This window comes from Panthera tigris, chromosome F3 (genome assembly GCF_018350195.1).
Source record: "Panthera tigris isolate Pti1 chromosome F3, P.tigris_Pti1_mat1.1, whole genome shotgun sequence".
NCBI classification, from domain to species: Eukaryota; Metazoa; Chordata; class Mammalia; order Carnivora; family Felidae; genus Panthera; species Panthera tigris.
The window spans coordinates 43,623,924-43,649,209 of record NC_056678.1 but is presented as its reverse complement, the minus strand read 5'-3'; the positions used below and the strand labels follow the sequence as shown (position 1 = coordinate 43,649,209).

General features: G+C 57.5%; 1 protein-coding gene across 1 annotated transcript; it reads right to left on the bottom strand.

Annotated features, from left to right (window-relative positions):
* Positions 1–2,578: 2,578 nt before the first annotated feature.
* CNTN2 (contactin 2) lies at positions 2,579–22,317 on the bottom strand. The gene is made up of 22 exons (XM_042976119.1): positions 22,227–22,317; positions 17,946–18,090; positions 17,636–17,811; positions 17,382–17,477; positions 16,778–16,987; positions 16,395–16,494; positions 14,750–14,925; positions 14,204–14,340; positions 13,593–13,722; positions 11,399–11,549; positions 11,146–11,273; positions 10,624–10,799; positions 9,962–10,082; positions 9,315–9,473; positions 8,753–8,902; positions 6,365–6,435; positions 5,840–6,074; positions 5,402–5,514; positions 4,185–4,371; positions 3,741–3,853; positions 3,129–3,297; positions 2,579–2,708 (listed from the first exon to the last, which is right to left on the bottom strand). The coding sequence occupies exons 1-22, from the start codon at positions 22,309–22,311 to the stop codon at positions 2,599–2,601; spliced, it is 3,138 nt and encodes a 1,045-aa protein (XP_042832053.1). The 5' UTR covers positions 22,312–22,317; the 3' UTR covers positions 2,579–2,598.
* Positions 22,318–25,286: the final 2,969 nt, after the last annotated feature.

Below are 25,286 nucleotides of genomic sequence, written 5' to 3'. Positions count from 1 at the left end.
AGGAAGGGGCTCTCTTGCCTGCACGCAAGCTCCCGTATGATAAGCCACCTCAACAGGAGGCTAGTCTATTTGATAAGCTTGCACGTCCTCAGGTCCCCTGCTGTCTTACTAAACCTTACTCCGTACTCTGCCTGAGGTCTCGGGTGCAGGAGCCTGAGTCATAAGATACAGCTCTGCTTCTTCCCGACAAGTCTGATTAGGTTTTCCTGGGCTGGGTTTCCTAGGTTTTCCAGAGGGTCTCCTTTCCTCCCCTTTGCTAACGGGCCTCATTAGATCTAAGACTCTTGGTCATGAGTGCCTTTGGACTCAAGCAAGTTTAGGGACTGCAGTCTCCGGCTGTACCCGTGAGGTCCTGGGCCAGACCAGCTCATCCCTCTGGCCCCAGCATCTAGACACCTGTCCTCCTGTTTTCCCTGCTGCAGCCCAAGGCAGTGAGGAAAGACTCAGCTAAACCTTGGAGGAAGGTTTCTTCCCCTCGGCATCCCCGTTCTGATAGAGCTGAGGACAGGCCCGCTCACAGCCACAGGGGACCAGGAAGGGCGCTAGACCGCGTGGGGTCTCCGTGTTCAGAATGTGGTCATTTAGCTGAGCCCGCAGCACCTTGCACGGGGGTGGGGGAGATGGATAGGGGCAGGGGAGGAGGGTTTGGTCAACGGCTCCAGGGAGGCAGTCCTGGGCCGGGGGTGGGGTGGCGGGTGTAGCAGTAACCCGGAGAAGTGGTGTCGAGCTGACGTTTTAAAAAAATTGTAGCGGGTAAACATCAACATAAGCCTGCCCAGGAAAAGAGAGCAGGACTTAAAAGTTAAAAACCCATAACAAAATAGAGCTCTAACTGTAAACTACAGAAGCCTGGCTCTGGGGTCCTCGGCGGGCCTATCTCCGACAAGATGCCTGTCCCACTGCTCTATTGTGTGAAGGGCCACCTCTCACAGCACGGGCTCTGGGGCTTCCTGGCTGTGCCAGCACTGCTGCCTGGATTCGTGAGATTCCTGTCCTTGCTTTGGTGCCTTTTCTTGGAGCAAGGGGAAGGGCGGCAGAGGGCGGAGGGCCCAGCAGAAGCCAGACTCGAGAAGCGAAGGATCGCTATCTCCTGGCGTCAGCCCGCGCCTTGGCCCGGGACCCAGCCGTGCCGATCACCCCACCTGAACCTCTTGAAGCAGGATTTTCATAGCCCACTGCCCTTCTTACCACCTTCTTAACCAGGCAGTAGCCATTCAGCACTGCCCCCTTCGTCGGGACGGACAGCCTGGGTAGGAAGGTCAGACAGGCTGTGTGACCTCGGGAAGTCCCTAACCCCTCCGTTTCCTCATCTGTAAAGTGAGGGGCTTGGGCGAGTTGGGCTCAGAAGCCTCCTCCAGCTCTGATGTCCTGTGACTGGTAATGTACCCAGAGCCCATGCTAGGATGCCCCTAAATTTATTAGCGCCTTTTTCTTCAGAGGAAATGAAAACGAGCAGTCGGAGGCAGCCTGGGGGACAGGTCCTGCCAGGTGGCCCAGGGTATTCCTGGGAGCAACCAGGGCCACATGTATCCTTTGCCCTTCTCAGAAGACTCTCGGCTCCAGAATACCCAGAACCGATGCGGCCTTACCGTCCCAGGCTTGAGCGAGTCAGTGCTGGAGAGTGGCGGCCTGGGGCCTGCGGGCTGAGCTGGAGGAAGTGGATGGGCACACAAGTCTTGTCTCCTGTCTCCTGTCCACACCCTCGAGGGGCCGTGCAGGATGGGTCTTGGTGGGGTGGGGGACCTCCCCGAGATAAGCCCTTTAGTCACTCAGCCACCCGTCGTGGCTTCTGTCACTCCGGGGGTGATAGGGTCAGGTTGGCAGTGTTGGCTAAGAGGGCAACGTCACCTGCATTGGGACTGTGCCTTCGGGCCAAGCCTGGTGCCCCTTTCTACCAGGTGTCTCCGCTCCTCAAACCCTTTTGGCTCTTACCCCCGACACTCTGGAATATCATCCCCTAAAGTTCAGGCTCCTGGCCTCGGACTTTGGGGCACTGGTTTTCTGCCACCTGCATAGGTAGCAGGGGCCCCTAGGGAGTCATCAAGGGCAATGTCAGGGTCCAGCCGTGCTGCCCCTCGAGGAAGTAGGGGCGTTCTTTGTCCCGGGTTTGGCCCTATCCTTAGGCCGAGGAATGTTGATGTCTGTGTTTCGTCCTACTGCAGGGCATTTGCGTCCAGTGTTCCCACCGGGCCCCACACCCCGCTGTCAGGGGACAGAGTCCGTCTGTGGTACCAGAGCACCCTCTCCCCCGACGTGCAGACACACATTTCAAACCCCCTTCTTCCCCTGGGCCTGTTGCTTCCATCCAGGTGCCCCAGAGGACCCAGGCATAGCGTTCGGTATCATCATGAAAGTTGCTGCCTGGTGTCTTTTGACTTAAAGAAAAAAAAAAAAATCCTTGCGCGGGTTCTATCCTGTGGCAGAATATGAAATATCCTACCTCCTATGAAAAGGGCACTGTTTAAAATAGGTATTGAAAACCAGCCATTCTCAGGCACAGTGTTGAGCCACCTTGGCATCAGGAAGGGACCAGGGCCAGCTGGCTGTGTCCATCAGAGGTGGGTGTCCGGCTGTGGCAGAGAGGGAGGGGCGCCACGATCAGAGCTCCAGGTAGCCTATGAGGACCAGCATTGCCACGGACGGGGAGAGGATGGCACCGGGACGCGGGGCCGGGCGGATTGCGGAGTTCTCCACCATCATGCTTGTGCCTGAAACCAGCAGGTGGAAGAGTGGGGCTGTGTCCAGTGGGCTCGGGGCCGGCCTGCCCCCACCCCACCCTCAGGACAGGATCCAGACCTTTGCTAAGGAGACTCAGGGTGGGCCACTTCAGGGCCCGGAGGTGTTCTCAGGCCTATTCCTACAGCATGTTGTAAGACCTTTGCTTCTGCGGTCTTCAGACTGGCCCTGCACCCCATGAAAGGAACACCCTCCTCTGTGACCTTCAGGGATGTTGGGGCTGGGGGCCTGGCAAGGACGGTTCCAGAACCCGTTACACTTGGTTCCTGCCTACCTTCCCCTTTCCCCCGGGGTTCTGGCTGGGGTTGGTCTGGGTGGGAATGAGTCCTTCATCAGGCATCTAGACGGACCCTGTTACTCCTGGGGGATAAGGTTTGGGGGAGAGACAGCACCTCCATTCCTCACGATGTGGACTTCGGCCGGGATCCCGTCCCCTCCAGGTCCCGTGGTCCGAATCTGTACTAGGGCGTGGCCGATGTCTTCAGGAACGGCGATTTCTATCCAGTTCTTGCTGGTGAGGTGAAGCGTGGGAGTTGGGTGTAAGTCATTCTGGTAGAGCATCTGTGGGGAGGAGGTTAGCCAGGGGGGCTTTACTTACACCCGCTGATTCTTCTCTCTACCCCAGCTCTGGGCACTGGGAGGAGCCCAGCTGGTCCTGGTCCTCGCCTTTCCTGTTTCCCATTGACCAGGGCCTGGCTCTCGAACAAGCTCCTCACTGATGGGAGGAAAGCTTGCAAGCCGCTGAGCCGTCTTTGCAGACTCCCCAGGCTGGAAGGGCCCTCGGACTTCACCTGGTGCATCAGCACTCCCTTGAACCCTGCCTTCCGGCAGTCACGCCTTCTGCCCCCTCTCTTACGTCTCTGCTAAAGCTCTGCGTGTATTTTGTGGCTCTGACCGTCACAAACTCTGCTTATGTCAGACTCAGAGCCCTCTTGCTATTGTGTCCACTGGAATACAGATGCACCATTCCCTACCGTTCACTCCCTGGCTGATCCCTTCCTTACCTTATAGCCAGTGACCGCAGACTCATTTCGGAGAGGAACCACAGGGTCCCACTTGATACTAAGACTCGAGCTTGAGAAAGTCCAAGAGATGTTGCCAGGAGGCCGCTGTGGAGCTGCCGGAGGAGGCAGAAAGTTGGGAAAGGTTCCAAATGATTCTTCACCAGCCATCCCTTTGCCTTAGCCAGCCTTTTTCTAAGTGTCCGGCCCCAACAGGACTTACACCCAGAACCTTCTATCACAGCTGCCTAAGAAACAAACCACATGAAAATCCAAAGGCTGGAGAAGGGAGAGGTGCTTCAGAGGTCAATGAATTCTACTCTCTCTTTCCGTTTGTCTTGCTGCCTTGTTTCTGTCCAGCCCAGGGTTTGTGGGCTAGAGCATTTGTCTCTATCGCTGGGGAAAGAGTGGTCCTAGGGCCACCCCCACCCCAGCAGACAGACTCACGGGGCTTCATGGTGGTGGCATTGGCAGAAGGGCTGGCGGGCCCGGTGCCTGCCCTGTTGTAGGCCCGCACGGTCACATGGTACTTGGTGTTGGGGTGCAGGCCGGTGACTCGGGCACTGGTGTCCAGCCCTGCTGTCCTCACTCGGTCAGCGGCTGCTTCCTTGTCCCCGGCTTTCCAGTAGCGGATCTGAAGGGGGCAGGGGTACCTTAGGGTCAGCAGTCGAGCCCAAAACCTCAGGGTTACCGTGACCCTAGCCCTGGCCACCTACGTTCTGTTCCTCTCCTGCTGACTCTGATCCCTGTGGCTCAGTCTAGGGTCTCAGAACCTGGGCTCTGATCACGAGCTCCAAGGTAGCAAGGACAAGTGTGAGTCGCGGCTGCCTTCTTGGTGCCCAGCAAGAGCCCCGTCCAAGGGAAGCGCCCAACACGTGGGAGGAATGAGGCGGTGAGTGGCCCAGGTGATGCGTGGGGATGGGCACGGACTGCACCTAGTGATGGCCCGTGGGAGCCCAACCCCACTTAATTATCTGAGGGAATCTCAGGGGTGGTGGGGGGTACTGGTGGGGGGGAGTATGAAGTGCAGGGGCGCCTGGGTGGCTCAGTCGGTTAAGCGTCCGACTTCAGCTCAGGTCATGATCTCAAGGTTTGTGAGTTCGAGCCCTGCATCGGGCTCTGTGCTGCAGCAGCACCGGAGTCCCTGCCTGACCCTTCTCCCTTACGCAGTGACATTTCTTGCCTGTCCTTCTTCCCTTCCTGTTGCTCCCTCTTGTTCTCTGTCCACCCCACAAGGTGCCCCAGTGTGGAGTCACTGGGGGCTCAGAGCTCATTCCAGAAACTGCTGGGCCCACAGTTCCCAGGGACGGGGTGACCAGCAGGCACAGAGAGGGGGCCGTGCTATTCCCTGCAGGCTGAGAATGCGAGGCTAGCCGGGCTTTGGCATGAAAGGGGCAGGCCGTGTCCCTTCCAGAACCTTCCATCTCCTCCCCTGGGCTCGCACAGCTTCCAGTGCTGGCTCTAGGCAAGCACTTAACTTCAAGGCCGTCCACGGGCCAGTCTTTCACGCTGGACATCAGCCAGGGGGGCTCGGTTGGCTAAGGCTGCGCGGCCAGGGTGGCATAGACTGTGTCAGTGAATGAGTGACCCCAGGAGGAATGACCAGTGAGCTGTGAGGGGCCCCCGGCCCCCCCTTCCTCCCCAGGCCCCAGGACAGTGCTCACCTCGTACCCCAGGAGGATGCCATTCATGTCTTGCTGCACGGGTTCCCAGGTCACGTTCATCTCTGAGGATGAGACCCCCTTGGCCCAGACCTTGGTAGGGGCCACCCTGGGCTCTGGGGATCGATACAGAATGGGTTTGGATCCCCCAGGCCTCCCTGTTTCCTACAGAGAATCTGCCAACCAGGACTGCCCTTGCTTAGGGATTTCGAGAGCCCGGGCCCAGGATGAAGCCGCGTGGGGGTTCTCACAGCGACCTCCAGGCCCACTTCTCTTTGCAGAGCCTCCCTCCTCCTTCTCCCAGGCCTGAGGGGGACACGAGGGAGCGAGGGATGAGGCCAGGTGCCCTTCTCCCCCCTGGTGTGGAATCGAGGTGGGGTGTGAGCAGCACGCTCCCTCCCCCCACCCCACGGCCCGGCAGCTGTGGATGGGGCGGCCCACCTTCCTCAGCGGAGTGCACCAGCGTGGTGAGGCTCTCGGGCCCATCCCCGCGGCGGTTGTAGCTGCGGATCTTGACCTCGAAGGGCGTGTAGGGCTGGACGCTGTCATTGCTGTAGACGAAGTGCCGGGCGTCGGCGCCAGGCACCCGGGCGGTCTGCCAGGTGGTGCTGCCCTGCCTGCGGAAGGACAGCAGGTAGCCGAAGCCGTCTCCGTTCTGGTACTCCCGCGACATGGGCTGGGGGGCGAGAGCGTGTGGCATGGGCGAGGGGCCGCGGTGGGTGCGTTTCCCTGCCCATCCTCCGGCCCCACCCAGCCTTCGCCAAGAGGGGCGGCCCCGGGACTCGTGTGCCTTGGCGGTTTTCATCCTGCGGTGGGTGCGAGGGGAAGGGACAGGACGTGGCCTGCTCTGAGTTGGGATTGCACGGTGGCGCTGTCTGGGTCCTCTCTACACGCTGCTCCAATCTGGACATGAGTCAGGATGGGTGGGGGGCAGGACTGTCTCTGTCCTCTGTCCCTGCAGCTTACCGTCCAGTTGACGATGAGCTCTCCGGGGGCTCCACCCCCTCCGCTGAGTCCTGAGGGTGCCACTGAGGGGGCTGTCGGGGCCAAGGGACACAGATGTGGCTTGTTAATGGGCAGTGAGGGGGCAGAGGCCCAGAGCCTGTGCCTGTGAAGCAGACTAGGACGGGGACATCCCTATCCCTTCAGATTGGCTCTAATTTTGTCTTCCAACAGGCCCTCTGGATGTGGGCTCTGGAGTCAAGGCAGACCCGACATCAAATCCCACCTCTGCCACTTACTAGCTGTGTTTCCCTGGGCAATTCACTTAACCTCTCTGAGCCTCTGAATCCCCGCTCCGTAAGATGAGGATAATAGTGTTTCTCTCAAAGGTCTGTAAGGAGACTACAATCAGACAGGACAATGGCGAGCTCGTTTGCCTGTCCACGCTCCGTAATAGTAGATGCTCCATCAATGATCTGTCTTCTCTCCTGTCAGCTTCAACTAAATAACAGACAACCCCAGTTTGCTTTAAAATAAGGGGAATAAATAACCGAGAACTGCAGTTAATGCAAACAAATATTTCTTTGGGGTTGCGAAGTGTCTGATTAGGATTTTGCTTTTCATGGCAGGTTTAATTCCCTAATTGTCTCTAGTATTCAACATGGCTGATATTAAAATAAGACCCTTTAATTAGATCACAAATCTTGGCAGGGGGTAACTTGGCTGAGGGTCAAACATTTCTGCAGAGAATCCAGCAGTGGGAAACTTATCCCTGGATTCTGATGACTGCAGTTCCTGGCCTTGTAAGGGGTGCTTCAACACGCGGCCCCTGTGATCCTGTGAGATGGGCATAGCACCCTTTCCAAGTGGAAAGACCAAGGCTCAGAGCAATTAAGTGACTTGCCTAAGGTCACACAGCTAATAAGTGGCACGGTTCAAATTTGAACTCAGCTCTTCTGATTTCAAAGCCCTTCATCTTTCTTTTGCCTCCTCCTTGTCTTTTGATCACCAACTGGGATACCAGAATGGAGACCACGCCCTACCCTGCATTTGGTTCTCTAAGAAGTTCGATCAAAGAAGGTGCTCCTTCTAGAATTCCTTACTCAAGAGAGGTACCAGTTCAAAATGTTGACTGACTGGACGAGAGTCGGCCTGGGGCACGTGGGAAACCATGTTTAAGGGACACAAAAAGACACCCTTACTGCATATCAAGGGTGGGAGGCCTGGGTTGGGCGGGCAAGGTCCTGATTCCACGTTGCCAGTCTGAGGACCCCAGGTCTTCTGGACCTTCATCTGTGAACGTCTCAGAGGGTGGGGGATGTGTGCCTCTCCTGGGTTCTCTCCCTTGCCTTCTCCGCTCAGCTGGGTTCTGACACCCACCTGCCTTTCAGGGAGCTTGTGGGAAGATTGTCCATTCCACCTGCTCCCCAAGAAACTGTCTAAAGGACTTAGAGACACTGACTGCTTCCCTACACACACACACACACACACACACACACACCCCTTCCTCATTAACGGATTTCAGCGGCTCATGCACTACTAGGGAGGATATCTGCCCATCACCCCATGGTCCTCAGTTCAAGTTTGGGCTCTGCCAGTGTGACACTTTCCTTCTCCAGACTTTGATTTTTTCCATAAAAAAATACTTAAACCTTTTATTTTAAGATAACTGTAGATTCACATGCAGTTGTAAGGTTGGCCCAATTTTTTTACTTCTATTTTTTTAAAATGTTTATTTATTTATTTTGAGAGAGAGAGAGAGAGAGGGAGCAGGGGAGGGGCAGAGGGAGAGGGAGAGAGAGAATCCCAAGCAGGCTCTGTGCTGTCAGCAAAGAGCCCAATGTGGGGCTCAATCCCATGAACTATGAGATCATGACCTGAGCCGAAATCAAGAGTCGGATGCCACCCAGGTGCCCCAGGTTGGCTCATTTTTTAAAATGAGGGATTTGGGGTGCCTGGGTGGTGCAGTCGGTTAAGCACCCGACTCTTGATTTGGGCTCAGGTCACGATCTTACGGTTGTGAGATCGAGCCCCACATCAGGTGCTGAACTAGGAGCCTGTTTGGGATTCTCTCCCTCCCTCCCTCCTTCCCTCTCTCTCTCTCTCTGTGCCTCTCCTCCCTGTCTCTCAAAATAAATAAACATTTTTAAAAAAGTAAAATGCAAGGAGGGGTTTGGACTAGAAGGTTCTTGCAGGGCTCACAGGCCCAGGCGATGGGCCAGGGCCCAGTGCGTTGGGCAGTGCAGTTGCCCTGCCTAGCCTCATGTCCCTTTCTCGTTTCTTTTGTTAGAGTCCGAAGCCTGGTGAGGAGGGTTGGAACTCCGCGTGATTGTCGCCCGCCTGGGGCTCTCTAAGGAGGGCTTGGGTCTGTGCCCTGACGTTGCCTGTCTTTGGGACACCTCGGGCTCTGACCTGCTTCCTTGGTCCGGATTTTGCTGGAGGGCCCACTGGGTTCCCCAGTGCCCAGGATGTTGCTGGCTAAGACCCGGAACTCGTAGTCCATCCAGGGTGTGAGGCCCAGCACCTGGGCGGTCTCCGCATTGCCCTCGATGTTGGCGGGATCTGCAAGGCACCCGGAGTCAGTGTGCCCGCACTCGTTAGTTAGTCCGGACAGGAAGGGCAGGGACGGGGACCGACTCACCTCATTGTATTCATGATGGTGCCTGCCATACACTTAGAGCTCAACACCTCTTTTGGAAACAATGGGAAAACTAGTAGACTCCCCTGCCTGGGAGCCTTTGTTGATGCTGGGTGCATCAGTGGGGGCCCCAGTAATGATCTGCCAATGCTCCAAGGGCACAGACTGAGCGCCTCCCTTCTCCAGTTCTCTTCCCCTCTCTTGCCGTCCACGTGACCACCTCCCCCAATGGCCCGGGAGCTCCCTGCAGTCAGAGGACCTCAGATTGTCCCTCTTTGAAGTTCCAGGCTCAGCCAGGCCTCATCAGCACCGACCTAGGTGGAGCCTCACACTTACTGGTCCGAACCTGCTTCCACTTCCCTGCAGGTGGAGTGCGAGCTTGCAGGGTGTACTTGGCAATGGGGCTGTGGTTGTCAAAGCCTCGGCTCCAGCTGAGCTGGACGGTGGTGTCGCCAATGTTCCTCACCACCACACCTCCTGGGGGACCCGGTGGACCTGCCCCAAAGAGAGCACACTGGGTCAGAATTGGGCGGCCTCAAAATTTGGGCCAGTCTCCTCCAGGCTGGCTTGGGCTGGTGCAGTACCAAGAGGCGGCAGCAGAGGGCGCAGCAAACACACATGGGAGCAAGGAAGGCCCCCCCCTCCCCCGCATTGCGTTGCAGGGGGGGGGAGGGGTGTAAGGTGGGAAAAATGTGTTCAAGGCTGGAGGGGCTCACAGAGGCCTTCACATAGAGATGTGTACAGATTTCCCAGCACTGGGCTTTGAGAACTTCTGGCCTCAGCAAAGTCCTTCAGTCTTGGGAAGTGGATTTTTAAAATTCACTTAGGACCTTTGAAGACCATGGGATCAGCTGGAACTTCTCTCAGAAGCCCTTCCCCCCGCAGCTTTTGGGGAGAGGAGGGAAGTTAGGGAGCGAAGGTCAGAATAGCCCAGGTGGCCTCTGAAGGAGTCGGGCTAGGGGCGGGGTGGGAAATGCCATCACCTCGGACCAGGACCGTGGCCTCCTTGGACGCACTGTCCACCACCGTCTGGGCCATGCACGTGTACTTCCCGCCGTGGCGCAGCTGGGCATTCAGGATGGTCAGATCCCCAACCGTCTCCTTCTGCACGTGGGGGACAGGAAGTGGGGGGTGCAGGTCAGGGGAAGGAGCCCTGGCTAGCGCAGCAAGCTGTGAGCCACGAGGCAGGGCTCGGAGTCCCCTGCTCCATTATATCCACGGACCCCCCCGTCCCCCCAGGATCTCGGAGTCTCTGCTCGGTGAGTGGAGTCAGCTTCTCCCCACTTAGGACCCCGGGACTAAGCAACAGTTTATAACTGAGGACAGTCAACCATGGCCCGAGTTAATGATGTCACTTGCCCTGGGCTCAGGATAACAGGAACAGTAGTGGGGAGGGAGTCTTGCTGGGCGCCTGGCGTTTCAGGTTTGTCCCTAACCCTCTCCTAAATGCACAGCCTTCGAGTGGAATGCTGGGAACTGCCCGTCTAAGGGAGGGCGTTTCTTCCGAATCCAAGGGTAAGCTTGCCATGTATGGTGTTCCTGAGGGAATGGGGAAAGGCTTTGGGGGTGCTCATGGTCAAGGACATCTTGGGTCCTCTGTCCAGAAGGAGGGAGGAGCCATGGGTTGTCTGGCCTCAGGCCTTACCACACTGGCCCTCCGGTAGTGACCCCCAGGCTTATCCACGTCGATGGGGAAGTCATCCAGGGTCCAGATGAAGGTGAGGTCCATGGTGGGGTCGTGGGAGGCGTGGCACTGCAGGGTCAGGCTGTCCCCCAAGTTGACATCAGCACTCGAGGGGGCCAAAGTGATCTTGGTTGCATCTGCCAAACAAAAGAAGGCCCCGGGGTGGATGGGGGAGGAAAGAGGCCCAGGCAGGGGGAGGGGGGCAGGGTGAGAGGGTGTGTCCTAAACCCCAGGAGAGAGAAGAGGCAGCATGGCCAACAGGATCTTGACCTCCCAGCAGCCCCACCAGTGTGTGAAAGGGAGGCAGGAGTAGGTTCTGGATGGCGGTGGGGAGGTGGTCCCAAATGAGGTCCAATCCTGGGGTAGCCTCCAAGCCAAACCCAAACGCAAATGAAGGTGGGAACATAAGAGCAGGGTGTCGAGGAGGGACTGGGACCCTGTGGTGGCTGAGCCACCCACCCTCCTCCAAGCCACACCCCTCACCTCGCACAGACAGAATGCCCGTGCTGTTGGCTTTGCCCATGAAATTCTCAGCAAAGCAGGTGTATTTGCCTTCATCTGACCGACTGATGTTTCTTATGATCAAGGTGCCATCCGGAGTTACGGTCACTCTGCAGCAAGGAGAAAGCAGATCTGGCCAACCTAGGGTCACCCTGCAGCCGTCACGGGAAGGGGACTCGCCTTCGTGGTGGACGGGGAGAGGCAGGAATTGCTGCGGGTAGAGTGGGGTTTGTACCTGCTGCTGTTGACCAGAATCTCGGTGCCTTTGCTCCAGAGCACCACAGCCTTCGGGGCCGCCCGGGGCTGGCAGGGGATAACGATCTCTCCCCCGCGGGCCGCGGGGATCAGACGCTTTACAGGGTTCAGCCTGAAGTCGGGGGCCAGTGCTAGAAGGAAAGGGGGGTGCCCTGCAGTCACCCAGGGAATCACAGCAGTACCCGTTGCCCTTGATGAAGATGTCAGCTGACTGCACGCTGAGCGTTTTACCTACCCTCCAAGGCCAGTCCAAAATACACCCAGGATCCAGCCCTTCCTGTCACCCCTACCCCCCACTGCCACCACGCTGGTCCAAGCCACCAAGTCCCCTGCCAAACTATTGAAAACCCCCCTAGGAGGTCTTCCTGTTTTTACATTTTCTTTCTACAGTCTCCTGCTCCAGCCAGCAGCCTGGCATGTCTTTTAAGAAACTTAAATTTTGTTTTTCTACATTTATTTATTTTTGAGAAACAGAGAGAGACAGCATGAGCAGGAGAGGGGCAGAGAGAGACGGAGACACAGAATCAGAATCCGAAGCAGGCTCCAGGCTCCGAGCTGTCAGCACAGAGCCCGACGTGGGGCTCGAACCCACGAACCGTGAGATCATGACCTGAGCCGAAGTCAGACGCTTAATCGACTGAGCCACCCAGGCGCCCCTCTTGTAAGAAACTTAAACATGCACTCAGGATGAAGTCCAACGAGGGCTCACAAATACGACCCTGCCTCTCCCCTCACATCCCATGCCGCTCTCCCTCATTTATCATGCTCCAATCACCTGGGCCATTTTCTGCCCTTTGAGGATGCCAAGATTTTTCCTGCCCCAGGACCTTTGCACTTGCCATACGTTTTGTTTAAAAATCCCTCAGATCTTCACATGGCTGGCTCCTTGTTAATGCTCAGGTCACACCCCAAATGCGTGACTTCCCCAAAGAGGTCTCACCTGACCATGCCATCTAATGGGCCCACCTCACTCCTACCACTCTGCTAGATTTTTTAAAAATGTTTATTTATTTTGGAGGGAGAAAGAGAGTAAGGGACGGGCAGAGAGAGGGGAACAGAGGATCCAAGGGGGGGCTCTGCGGTGACAGCAGAGAGCCTAACGTGGGGCTCGAACGCATGAAACGTTAGATCATGACCTGACCTGAAATCGGATACTTAACCGACTGAGCCACTCAGGCATCCCTAGGTTTTCTTTATACTGTGTTTTTGATGGCTGTCCAAAATCGTCTTATGTAATTATTCGATTTTGTGATCATCCCTCTGTCTCCACTGCATTGTAAAATGCTTGAAGGAAGAGACCTTATTCATGTTCACTCCTTAGGAGGTGTTGAATAAATACGGTTGCATGAACAAACAAATGAATGAGTCATAGTTAAGCTCACTCCAACTTGATGAGGTAGGTATCATTACATCCATTTTGCAGATGAGAAAACTGAGGCCCCACGAGCTCAAGTCACACAACAAAGAACCCTAGCACCAGCTGGCATCTCCAGGGCACCTGTTATGTGATGGCCAGGTCCTCTCTGCTTTACCTCGCTCTCATTTAGTCCTCTAAATGGCAGTATGAGGGCAGGACTGTTATGGCCCTCATTTTATAAATCAAGAAACTGAGACACAAAGAGATTAAATTGCCAAAGAGATTAAACCAGCTGAAGGGACTGGTTTAAACACACATCAGATCGACTCGGTTTCCAATGACTTTGGCCACCTCTTTTTCACTGCAGCCAACACTTTCCTTAACTGTGCCAGACCTGGAACAAGTAAGAGACTCTGTCTTCTGGAAGCTCTCAATCTAGCGTCTCATCTCCTTCCTTAAATCCCTGTCTTCTACTCAGATGCCACTGGAAAACTAAGGGGAGCCACCAGCATGTGTTTGTGTGTTTAGAAATGCCGCAGCTCAGGGGCACCTGGGTGGCTCAGTCAGTTGAGCGTCTGACTCTTGATTTTGGCTCAGGTCATGATCTCACGGTTCATGGGATCAAGCCCTACATCGGGCTCTGCGCTGACAGCATGGGGCCTGCTTGGGATTCTCTCTCTCATCCCTCCCCAACCCCCCCCCCAAATAAATAAACTTTAAAAAAAAACAAAACAAAGGAAACTGCTGGAACTCAGAACTCCTCTAGCCCCGGCCTATGTGTCCTTGCTGATGTCCCCTGCCTCCCCGGGCCCTGTACCTTGCACAGCCAGCTCCGCGCTGGCATAGATGGTGCCGTGCTTGTTCTCTGCCACGCACTGGTACATGCCCGAGTCTTCCAGACTCAGCTTGGAGAAGCGCAGGTCCCCAGCCAGCACCTCTACACGGTTCTGTGCAGAAGGGGGCAGAGTAGGGGCATCAGGGCCACTGAAGGACCGGGGTGGAGGGGCAGGTGCAGCAGAGATGCTAGGCCGCCCCTCGCCCACCGAGGGGCTCACAGGCCCTGTCTCGTCTCGGGGCCTCCTGGAATCCTAGGACTGAGATCCGCCAGACCCCCCTGTATGTCAGCCCACTGAAGCCAGAGGGACGAGGTGACCTCCTTGGGACCACACGGTGATTTTGTGACTGGGTTGTGCCTGGATCCAGGTCTCTGGACCCTCTAGTCAGGCCTCCATCCGGTTGACCCGCCTGTGGCCATGTGAATCTGGGAGGGAAAGAAGCACCTGGAGCCGGCCACCCAAAATGCCCTAATTGTCCCAGAGAGGCTGCCAGTGGTGGAGCAGGGTTGTGGGGAGCGGGGAGTCTAGAAGGCGAGGGGACCAGGTGAACAGAGGACGGCGGTTGGTGTGGGGGAAGTCCCAGGGCGTCTACCTGGGAGGTCAGAGGCTCCCCATTCCGCAGCCAGCGCACCGTGGGCCGGGGCTTGCCGGCCGCCGCACAGCCCCAACGGAGGTTGGAACCGATGTCAGCCTCCATGTCTGAGATCACCTTGAGCCACTCGGGCTGAGCTGTGGGGAGCAAGGGAGAGAAAGGCCGGGGGGTGAGCTGGGACGAGCCTCCCTCTCACCGGGGACCAGGATTGCAGGGCTGCAGTTCCGGTGATGGACAGCAGAGGGCGCCATCAGCACCCCGGGAAGGGCTTTAGGGGGTGTGAGAAGCAGGCCGAAGAAAGCCCGCACTTTGTGTCTGTGCCAGTGGCTGTTTGAGCAACTTGGATCATTCTAAAGCCTTCCATTGCTTCCCGCAACCCTGCCCGAAGCCCTAGCTTCTTCTCTCCCCACCCCCAGTGCAACCCTAGGGCAAGAAGGCTTAAGCAAGGGGCCACCCAGTCCCCTCCCTGACTTTTGGATCTGCTTCCTCAGGGATAATAAGAGTGAAGTCGGGGGTGGGGGGGGACAAGGGGCCCCAGCCCTGTACCCTGCACGATGATGCGGCCCTGGACGGTGTCGCGGCCCTTGGAGTTCTCCGCCTCACACTCATAGGTGCCCTCATCCTCGAAGGCGACGCTCGGTATCTGCAGGGTGGGCTCGGCTGTGGCCCACTGGGGGGACAAGGAGCCGTCCACTTTACGCCACTTGATCTGAGGGACAGGGCTGGTGGGGAAGACAGAGCCAGAGCGGGTTTGCTGTGCTAAGTAGGCTCCCCTGTGTCTGCAGCTTCTCACACACAGATCCTCCCCTGAGGTGCCGGGCAGTGGGGGGGTGTGGACAAGGGCCTGGGAGGGGACAGAGGGAGAGAGGCAAGGGGGAAGGGAGGGGCCTCTTCCGGACTGGCCCAGAGCACAGGTGGGAAAGTGGCAAGAAGTAGGGCACCTCTCTCCTCTCCTCTCCCCTGCAACGATTGGGACCCCGGTGAACTTGGTCTTCCGTGCGGTCTGTACCCTGAAGCTGGCTTGCTCTCCCCACCCCCACCCTGCACTGGCCACCATGCCTCTTCTGGGACTGCCCTCCTCAGCGGTGGCCTGTAGCCTGGGATTTGAGGGGGTCCCCTCCCGCCTCTCCCCAACAAGGCCTTGCCTCTGCTTTTCAAGAGAGCCGTGGTCATTAGCAATCTGTAAATACTAAAACGACTGAGTATCAGTGACTCTTAAAGGGTTCAGTTATGAACCTTCCATGTGCTTTAAATATGAATTTTCTGGAAGTCCAATAACTTTTCACAAAGCAGGGGGCATCCTGGGTAACCACAGGAGGTATAAGGGAAGAGGGGACCAATGTACAAATCACATTAATTGTTCTACAGGCATCTATTTGAACACCTCCTATTTGCTTAGCCCCGTTCCAGTGAATCCTTTTTCTAGGAGAGAGGGATTTCTATCACAATTGTTAAAAAGATAACTCTTGGGGCGCCTGGTTGGCTCAGTCGGTTAAGCAGCCGACTTTGGCTCAGGTCATGATCTTGCGGTCCGTGAGTTTGAGCCCCGCATTGGGCTCTGTGCTGACAGCTCGGACCCCGGAGCCTGTTTCAGATTCTGTGTCTCTCTCTCTGACCCTCCCCCATTCATGCTCTGTCTCTCTCTGTCTCAAAAATAAATAAACGTTAAAAAAAAAATTTATATATATAAAAAAAAAGATAACTCTTGGCATCCATAGAATACTTGCTAAATGCCAGGCCCTGTGCTAAGCACTTCACATAGAGGTACTACCATTATTACCGTGTACAAATAAGGACACAGAGGCACAGAGAGGTTAAGGGTTTACCCATTGTCTCCCAGCCAGCAAGTGACAGAGCTGGGGGTTGAACCCGGGAGGCCAGGCTGGGGTTCGTACCCAGTGCTACCTGCCTCCGGCCTGGGTGTTGCATAAGTGGCCTGAGCTTGGCAGACATTGCTGGGAGGACCCACTATGTGTCAGGCCCCTGGTGTGCATGACACCCCACTCAGAGACAGAGTGCTGAGTGAGTGGTGGTCACCACCCACTGGGATCTCTGCTCGACCCTGCGAAGGGTCTGCTACAAAGATAGCAGAACAGGAGCCTGCCTGCCCTCTCCCCGGGGTCACCTGTGCCCCTGAGGGGGCTCTGACACGCTGCGCCCTGGCCTGCTCCCTCCCTCCTCCGCCACTCACTTCCCAAAGGCGAAGCACTCCAGGGTGACCTGCTGTCCTACCAGCGCGTAGGTCTCTGCCGGGAACCGGGCCTTGATGCTGGGTGCAAAGAGCCTGGTGTCTGGGGAGAGAGGGAGTTTGCAGATCGGATGCAAATGAGGCGGGCTTGAGGCTCCCGCGCTCAGGGTCTCAGCACAGCTCAGAGCCGACTCCTTCTTGACCTCGGTTCCCCTTGGGGGCCTGGCCAAGGGTCTGAGGCTTTGCAGCCGGGGGACCGAGGGGTCCGGGCCCCAGACCCCAGGCTTCGCAAGCCATCCTTCGCCACCTCCAGGGGAGAACCCTCTTTCCCAATATCTGCTGACCCTTTCAGCTCTCTCCTCCCCGCCGTGCCCACCGACCCTGACCTTCAGCAGCCAGGTTGAGTTGAGCAAACTTGCTGAAGACGCTCTTGGTGGAGAAGTCCATGTGGCTGGTGGCCAGGCAGGAGTAGTTGCCCAGGTCTGAGGCGTTGGTCCGGGCAATGTACAGGTTCCCCGTGGTCTGGGACACGAAGTGACGCCCGTCCGTCGGGATGAAGTTGGGGAACTCGTTGAGGAGCCAGCGGTAGGACAGGCCTAAATAGGACGTGGGGGGCTGGGGTTGAGGAAACTGCGGGGCTCTGGGCTGACGGGGCAGCTGTGGGGGGAGGCCCTCAGCATGCTGGGGGGGGGGATCTCTAGACCTAGTCCTGAGAGCCCCGTGCTCGGAGCTGGCGCTGAGGGGAGACCCAGAAGGAAGATGTGACTTGACTTTACTCCTGCCCTTGGGGTGCTCCCAGTCTGAAGGAGGAGGCAGGGCACAGAGCTAGCGAATGACAGACTCATTTTGAGTCAGACACAAAATCATTTTGAGTTGGGGACCCAGGGATCGGTGCTTCCAACGGTCACTCACCGCCTTTTCCTCCCCTGCTGAGTGGTTGAAGCCCCTCTTGTGCCCTCTGTCTAACCTCGGGCCAGGGTCCCGACTCACCTGGGTAGTGGGCAGGTGGGTTACAGGGCAACATCACCCCCCAGCCTTCGTGGGTTTTCACTGGGTCTCTCTCCTCCTTGGAGAACTCCTGCAGAACTGGAGATAAAGATCCGGTGCTCGGGCACCGTCCTCCAAGCCTGGGGGCCTCCCCCAGTCCAGCCTCCGTGGGAAGCAGTCACCTGCCCTTTCTAGACACTTTCCCCAGCTCCCTATTCCCCTCCCCCGGAGCATCCTGGCACCCCCGCGGGTCTCACAGCCGAAGCGGAGCACAGCCTCCCTGCTGACGATGGTGCCCACTGGGTTGGAGGCCAGGCACTGGTAGACGCCGGCGTCCTGTGCCTTGGTGGGGTTCATGATGACCAGGTTGCCCCCTACCAGCTGGTGGCGGGAACCTGGCACCAACTTCATCTCGGTACCATTCATCTTCCACCTGCAAGCGGGGGCAGAGGAGGAGACCATCCTGAGTGGCTGGACCCTGCCTGGTGCCAGGGCTGGTGTGAGGAACAACGTCACGGCTGCCCAGGGCGCCCCCCCCTTCCCCGGCGCCCACCGTGGGGGTCTCACCTATAGGTGGCTGGAGGGCTGGCCCGGGCACGGCACGCCAGCGTCACCTTCTCCTCAGTGGATTCCTCCGGGAACAGCAGACCGAGGGGCTGATCTTCAAAGACTGGCCCGAAAGTGGCCGGGGATCCCCGGGCTGAACTCCAAGCTGTAGGTGGGGGAACAGCACCAGAGGCCTGAGGGCCTGGGGCCCAGTAGGGCAGTGCCGTGCAGTAGAACTTTCTGCAGTGATGGAAGCTTCCGTTTTCTGCCCTGACCAATACGGTAGCCATCAGCCGCCTGCTGTCAAGCCCTTGAAATGTGGCTGGTGCAGCTGAGGAACCCAATTTTAAATTTGACTTAATTTTAGTTAATTAAAACTTGAATTTCAGCTGGTTGGGCAGGTTCCGGCTGGCCAAGTTAGTTGAGTCAATCACCCGTCCTACACTCAGGTATTGAGCACTGTTGTGTACCTGGCACTGGGCTGGACTGTGTGGCAAAGGTGACTAAGACACAGCCCCTCTTCCTCAAGGGACCTGCAGTCCGGGGACGGAGACACTAAAGACGGGACAAGGTGGTGAGGACCATAAAAGCAGTGGGAGTTCTAGATGCAGGGGCCCTCAGGGTGGGAGCCGCTGGCCTGCAGGGTGTGAGATGCATGGGAAACCACTGGTTAAGGAGGCGGAGAGAGAACGTGCGTCCCTGAAGCCTAATGTCCCTTCCAGCCAGTGATCTGGCTCTTGGCCTCTTATTAGCTGTTACAGACCCCTTCTGAGCCTCAACAGCATGACCTGTGAAATGGAAAGAATGCGAACTCACCTCCCAGGGCCTGGAGGAGGGTTCAGTCTGGCACAGGGTGTGTGCTCTGAAAATGTCTGCTGGACCCAAGCCATGGGGCAGGGGGAGTTTAGGGGGAGAAGGAAGGCTTCATGGTGGTGGAGGGGGTGCAGGTTGCTTTGGGGGCATTTTTCTACGAGTGCGGTGTGATAATTCAAGAAAGAAAGGCCCGGGAAAGGGAATGACTTGTTCATGGTCACAAGGCAAGTGTGTGGCACACGCGGGTCTAGATCCCGGCCTCCTGAATTTGCTGAGCAAATGAAGTTTTCATGCCTGGCCCCTTCCCAGGGCGGATGCCTCTTTCTTTATGCACCAGGGCAGGGGACACTGAGGCACAGAGGCCGGCGTTTCACACCTGTCTTCCTTCCCACAGGGGTGGGGAGTGGGCTCTCTTTGCTGACTCATGGGGCCAGCCATGCCTTGCCTTTGTGGTATCAGGCAGGGGCCAGGCCACCCCTAATTGGCTCCTACCCCCACAATCCAGCTGATTTCAGGCCCTCCTTGGTGGGTCGTGGGGGCTGGGATCCCCATTAACCAATTAGTGCCTCCTGTCCCAGCGCATCCAGCTGTCAGCCCTGTTCCAGGGGTGGGGGGGGGGTGCACCCCCGTGCCACAGCTGAGGCTCAGCCCTGGCCCCTGGGGAATGAGGGCAGCTGTTAAGCAGCTCTCAGAATGAGGAAGGAAGCCGGGCTCCCTGAAATGGCAGCCCCCCTCCCCCTCCCCCTCCCCACCACCCATCACTATCCCTCCCTGCCGCCCCAGGGCCTTGGAGGCAGCTATGGCGCCCGCAGCATCTCAGTTGGAGAGCCCAGCTTAATCCCAAGTTAATGATGGTGGTGGAGGGAGGGACCCCTGCCCCAGCTGGGGCTGCCAGGATGGGAGGGAAAGGAGGGGTGACGGGGGCAGCTAGGCTGCTGGGAACCACCTTATATGATAACAGCTTCCAGTAGCTCTGTGGCCATGGCAGGGGGTGGCTGAATGGGCCTGGGGCACACTGATGCTTTAAGACGGGCTTTCTTCCCGAAAAAGCTTTGTCCTCTGCACTCAGCCATGTCCACACCCTCATCCACATATGTACATTTCCACACCTCTCACCTGCACACCCTTCCTCACACGCACACACACATCACATATACACACGTACCTCTCTAAGCTACTCCAGTAGACAGATACGTGTTCCCATGCGCATCCGGCTACACACGTATATATACGTGCTTATGTATATATATCCATATACCCATAATAATAAAAGCAGGTGCTCTTTATCGAGTGCTTGCTCTGTATCGGATCCCACGCTCCATATTTCTTGCGCATAACCTCTTTACAAGACAGCTATTGCCACTTCCTTATTTAACTAATGTGGAAACTGAGATTTAGGAAAGTTAAATAACTTCTCCAAATCACACAGCGAGAAGGAGCAGATCCATGGATCTGGACCCTGGCCAGCCTCACCCACAGCCAGCCATCCTTAACCACAGTGTCCGTGATTCTTGACCCCGCTTCCCCATCGGAACCATCAGAGGCTCTGGCCCATCCCAGAGGTGCCGAATCACAGCGCGTCGCGGGCCCTGGGAAGGGCAGCTGGGGTCGAGAGCCATCACACTTGCTGTGAGGCTTTCCACGCGCATTCGTCATCCCCCCAGATGTCGCACCCGGTCCGCACAACAACCCGCTGACATTGCCACCCTCTGAAACATCCACAAACACAGTCTCGTTCACCCCACACCTTCCTCTGAGGCTGCGCTCACACCCACCCACACAAGGCCACCCCTCCTTGCTGCCCCTGTCCCTCATCCTCTCTGATTCTCTCTTCTCTGATTCCCTGTTCTGGCAACGCTGCCCCCCCACCGCCCGTCCCCCGTGAACATGGGCATCGGGAAGCTTGTAGAAGGGACCAGAGAGATGAGAATGTGGGGGAGCTTCCTCGCTGCCTTTCCTTGTCGGGGTGCCAGGGACCCAAGGCTGCTTCTCTAGGGCAGCTGAGCCGAGACACCTTTCTGGGAGGGCCGAGAACAGGCGATGGGGTGTTCCACTCGTGTCTCTGGAGCTCGTGGGTGTGGCAGACCAGGTCCCCTCTCCTTGGGCTTTCCTGCATCTCTGGGTCTGAGAGCCCCGCGGCTGCCCACACCGCCTGCCTCAGATGCCGAGGTCCCGGCACTCTTTCCCGAGGGAGGGCAGTGCTGAGGACCCCAGGCTCCCCTCCACTGCTCTCTCTGGGGTGGCTGTCCCCCGTTCTGCGCAGCCTGGACTCCCCACCCCAGCAGCTCCTCTGGCCTGGTGGGCCCCGGGCACAGGTAGCTAGGCCTGAGAGTGGGGTTGCTGGGAGGCCCCCTCCAGCCTCTGGGTCAGCTTTATTTCCTAGCAGCCTCACTGACTTGGGTGCAGGACTGGGAGGCAGTTAGGACGGAATGAGAACGTCTGAAAGTGTGCCAGTGGCGTCCTCCCCTGATGAGACAGAGGACCTAGAACGTGCTGGCTGCAGCCTTGCAGGGGGTGTGGGGTGGGGAGTCAGAGGCTGCTACAACTCCGGAAGGGTGGTGGGGGATGGGTCCTCTTTCTCCCATGGGGGCCTTTAAGGAGAAAAGAAGCATCTATTGATCTGGGCTGGGGGTCAGGACAGAGAGGCCAAGCGGTGGTCTCAGCAGGTCCCTCCTTGCAGCAGCAGGGGGCCGGGGGACCTCCCTCCAGCTCTTGGACAGGCTTGGTCTCTGGTACCTCCTTCTTGGCACACTCTCCAGAGTGGGATCTGGGCCCACACTGCCCTCTTCTGCCAGCCCCCCTCCTCCCCTCTCCCTGCCTTGCAGCACCCTTGGCTTGGGATCCTTTGCTTGGGTCCCTTTGGGCAAAAGGCCACCCCCCTGCTGTGCCTCATTTCTCCTCACATCCTGTTCCACACTAGGTCCGTTGGCCAGGCTGCAGCGCGGCCCTGGGGAGCCCTCCTAGAGGTTCGTGGTACTGATCCCCATCTCCTCAAGTCAGAGGATGTGAGAGCAGCAGTGCCATCCAATAGAACTTTCTGTGATGATGGAAACGTTCTATAATCTGTGCTCTCCAATATGTGGCTTGTATAACCGAAGGACTCATTTTAAATTTTAATTTAATCCCAGTCTAATAGTTTCATGTGGCTACCATGTTGGACAGCGCGACTCCTCAGAGGCAGCGGCTCCGGGCTGATATCACGGAGATCCAGATGTGCCGTGATCTTGCTGTGTGGGCCCAAGGCAAGCCACTTACCCTCTCTGGATCCTGCTTCTGCCACCTACATTATGGCGCGACTCATTCCTTCTAACCTCAGGGGGAAGGTAAGATCCACAAATGGGGACATTTAAGCAAAGGAAGGGGCCTCAGACATCGAAGTGCCGCGGCAACGCAGGGTCAGTAATTTCTGAAGTCATCGCTACAATAATAGCAGTGATATAACGAGATGATCACCCTGCTGGACTTTGGAGCCCAGATGAGGCCTCTTACCTGGAGAGGAGACAAGGGCCACAGTGACTAGCAGCAGCAGCAGCAGGTGTGACTTCCTCCTGGTGGGTGTCCCCATGGTGAGCATTCTGGGCAGAGATGGGGAGCTGAGGAGGGGATCCTCAGCTCGGGGAGGGGAGAGTCCAGCTGGAGGCTGAGAAGGACCTGGGGAGGCAGAGGATGGGGAGGCCTCTGAGTCGGGGAGCGCCCCTCCTGCCTCCTGGGTCTGCACTGTTTTCACCCCGGCCTGGAATTGCATTCATCCTCCCCAGGGTTGGGGGGGGGGAGGGGAGAGGGGGGAGGGAGGGAAGGGGAAGGGGCTTGGCTGTTAGCTAGGAGCTCTTCCCAGACTGAGTGCCTAGTACTGGCCCCCTGGGAGTCTGGCTCTGCCCTGTATATGCCCTCCCCCCACCTCCCCTGCAGCCGGCAGGGGTTGGCTCAGGAAGTGAAATCAGTGGCTAATTGGGAGGCGAGAACCCAGCTGCCCCTCACCCCATAAGAGCTCTTGTTGTGGGGTCCAGAAGACAACAGGGCGGGGCCTGGGGGTGGGGGTGGGGAACACCTTCCAGCATTTGGGGCCCAATTTCCCCAGCCCCTGCCCCCTCAGCTGCCTGGGTAGGGGGCGATAAGCCCCTCTGGAGCCTTCTTTGTTTTATTTTTTGAATGTTTTTTAATTTATTTTGAGAGAGAGGGAGAGAGAGAGAGAAAGCTGTCAGCGCAGAACCTGATGTGGGGCTTGATTCCACGAACCATGAGATCATGACCTGAGCCGAAATCAAGAGTCAGACTCAGACTCTTGGCCCGCTGAGCCCCCCAGACACCCCCTTCCTTGTTTTTCTAGCAGCGACTGGTTCATTCCCACCCTCTCACCTGGGTCCCCGGGGGGGGCACTTATGTTGTGTGTACCATGAAGCCATGACCTTGGCCCCCATCAGCAGTTCTCCCCGACTAGGTGGGCTGATGGGCCCTCACAGGCCTTCTGGGATGAAAGAGTTACTGAAGCTCCCAGAGGGTTAAAACTGTTCCCCGGGGCGGGGGGCACCCAGAGCAAGTCAGAGCTCCCCCTCCATTGGCAGGGGAGATGGGGCCTCATCCTGAGAGGGGCGGGCAGGGCCAGCCTTTCCGTCTGCTCCCCATCTCCAGGCTGACATTCTGAGGTCTGGGTGGGAAGTGTGGAATCTCAGGGGTCTGCTTTCTGGTTATAGAGGGAGACTGGGTCACTGGGCCCCCAGGGCTCCCTGTCAGAGCTGCTCCAGGGAGCGGGTAACCCAGATGCACATTCTACTTCTCTGCCCTGTGGCTTTCTAGAATCCCGAGGAGGAGGAGGAGGAGGAGGAGGAGGAGGGGACTGGGACTAGGGGACAGCCTGGCTGGGGGGATCTTCCACTACCTGGTGGCAAGACCCACACCATCTCTGGGTCCGAGTGTCCTCATCTGTAAAATGGGTGCTCTAAGGTCCCTTGTAGCTCTGAGACTGCAATGCTGCCCGACTGAGAGTGCAGGGTGGCCGCTGGAATGCTGTCCCCTGGATGGGGGTGGGGGGAGGTCGGGGGAAGAAGGCAGGCTACGGGCTCCCGGGGACCAGGGCAAGGTCTGAAGACCAATGCCAAGTTCAGGATCTCCCTGTCTCACTTCTATTCCTTTGGAAAGAAAGGGCTCCCAAACCCTTTTAAACTTCAACATCCGGCCACCCACATCCTTTCTCTGCCTCCTGAACAGCTAGAGCTGTCTCCTGAAGGAGCTGGGGGAGGGGAGAGAGAGAGAGAGAGGGAACCGGCCCTGGGGTTGGGGGGGGAGGGTCGGCAGGGAGGCCACGGGCTGAAAGCTGGGTGTCTGTCGGTGGGGGTGGAGGTAGGGAGGGGTGTTTCAACACGTGGCACTCCCTCCTCGGCCCCAACCCCGGCCTCATATCCACTTCCCTTTGTGGGGAAGCCACCGGGTGTCACCTCTCCCCGACCATGCACCCTTCTCTGTCCTTGCCACTTTCACTTCCGGACTTGAACCCAGCAATTCTGCCCTTGCCGGGAAGCCCCTCGGATGCCCCCACGTGCACATGGTTAGATGTCAGCTCTGCTCTTGACTAGACCCTTGGAGCCCACCTGTGGAGGTGTGTCTGCCTCCGATTGGAAGTTTGTGAGCTCCCCCAGGGCAGGCACCGGCTTCTTCATCTCGGTGTCCCCGGTGCCTAGCAAAGCGCCCTGTTACTTGTGTGTCCCGTTCAGCTGGTGGAGAACAGCTGGGCTATATCCCCCTGCGGCCAGTGGCGGCACGAGGTCGCACAGGCACACTCACGCAGCGAGCTCACCAGAGAGCCTGTCCCCGTTGCTCCAGTTTTCAGTGCCCCCCCAAGGGCAGGCCCGGGGGCACACCCACACACGCCCTCACACTCTCTCTCATGTGTTCGCTCACACCCTTTCTGTCTCACACACTCTCACATGTGCACACACACTCTGCCTCTTACGATACTGCCTCATACACTTTTACACACTTCACACACTCCCACTCCCTTCCCCACCTGTCTTCACATACACACTCATGTATCTTTACACACACACACACACACACACACACAGCCTCGGGTCTCTAGGGTCAGCAGGGTGTTTAGTCATGGAAGAATCTAGAAGTATGGCTCTGGATACTGTACAAACGCAGGGAGCTGTCCTCCTGACGGGGAGCCCCTGGGGCACTGTGAGCCATCGCAGGCTTTGGAATCCACAGGCCGGAGCCAATGATACTGCTTTGTCTCCTCACAGCTTTGTGAGCCTGGACAAGTTACTCCTGGTGGAAGGGCCGGTTTCTCCACGGAACACTTATTTTACGGGGCTGTTCGGAATGTTCCGCGAGGCAATGGCGCGCCCTGCAGGAAGGCTCTGGCTATTTGGACTTGCCTTGGGGCCACGGTTTGGCTGGGGGAAGGGAGAGAGGAGAATAGGGCTCCAGATCCCTCCCCCACTTAGCCAGAGCAGCTCCTCTGGAATCTGCTTCACCTCCTGGAAGTTCCCTTTAAACAGAGGGTTCTGCAGCTCCAAAAAGTTTGAAAACGCCTGGTGGTGCTCCCGCACC

Coding starts and splice junctions, on each gene's coding strand:
- CNTN2 (XM_042976119.1), bottom strand. CDS start 22,311: ATGCTCACCATGGGGACACCCACCAGGAGGAAGTCACACCTGCTGCTG. Junction 14,341..14,749: donor GGGCCGCATCATCGTGCAGG/GTACAGGGCTGG, acceptor TGCTCCCCACAG/CTCAGCCCGAGTGGCTCAAG. Junction 5,515..5,839: donor GGTGCACTCCGCTGAGGAAG/GTGGGCCGCCCC, acceptor ATCGATCCCCAG/AGCCCAGGGTGGCCCCTACC.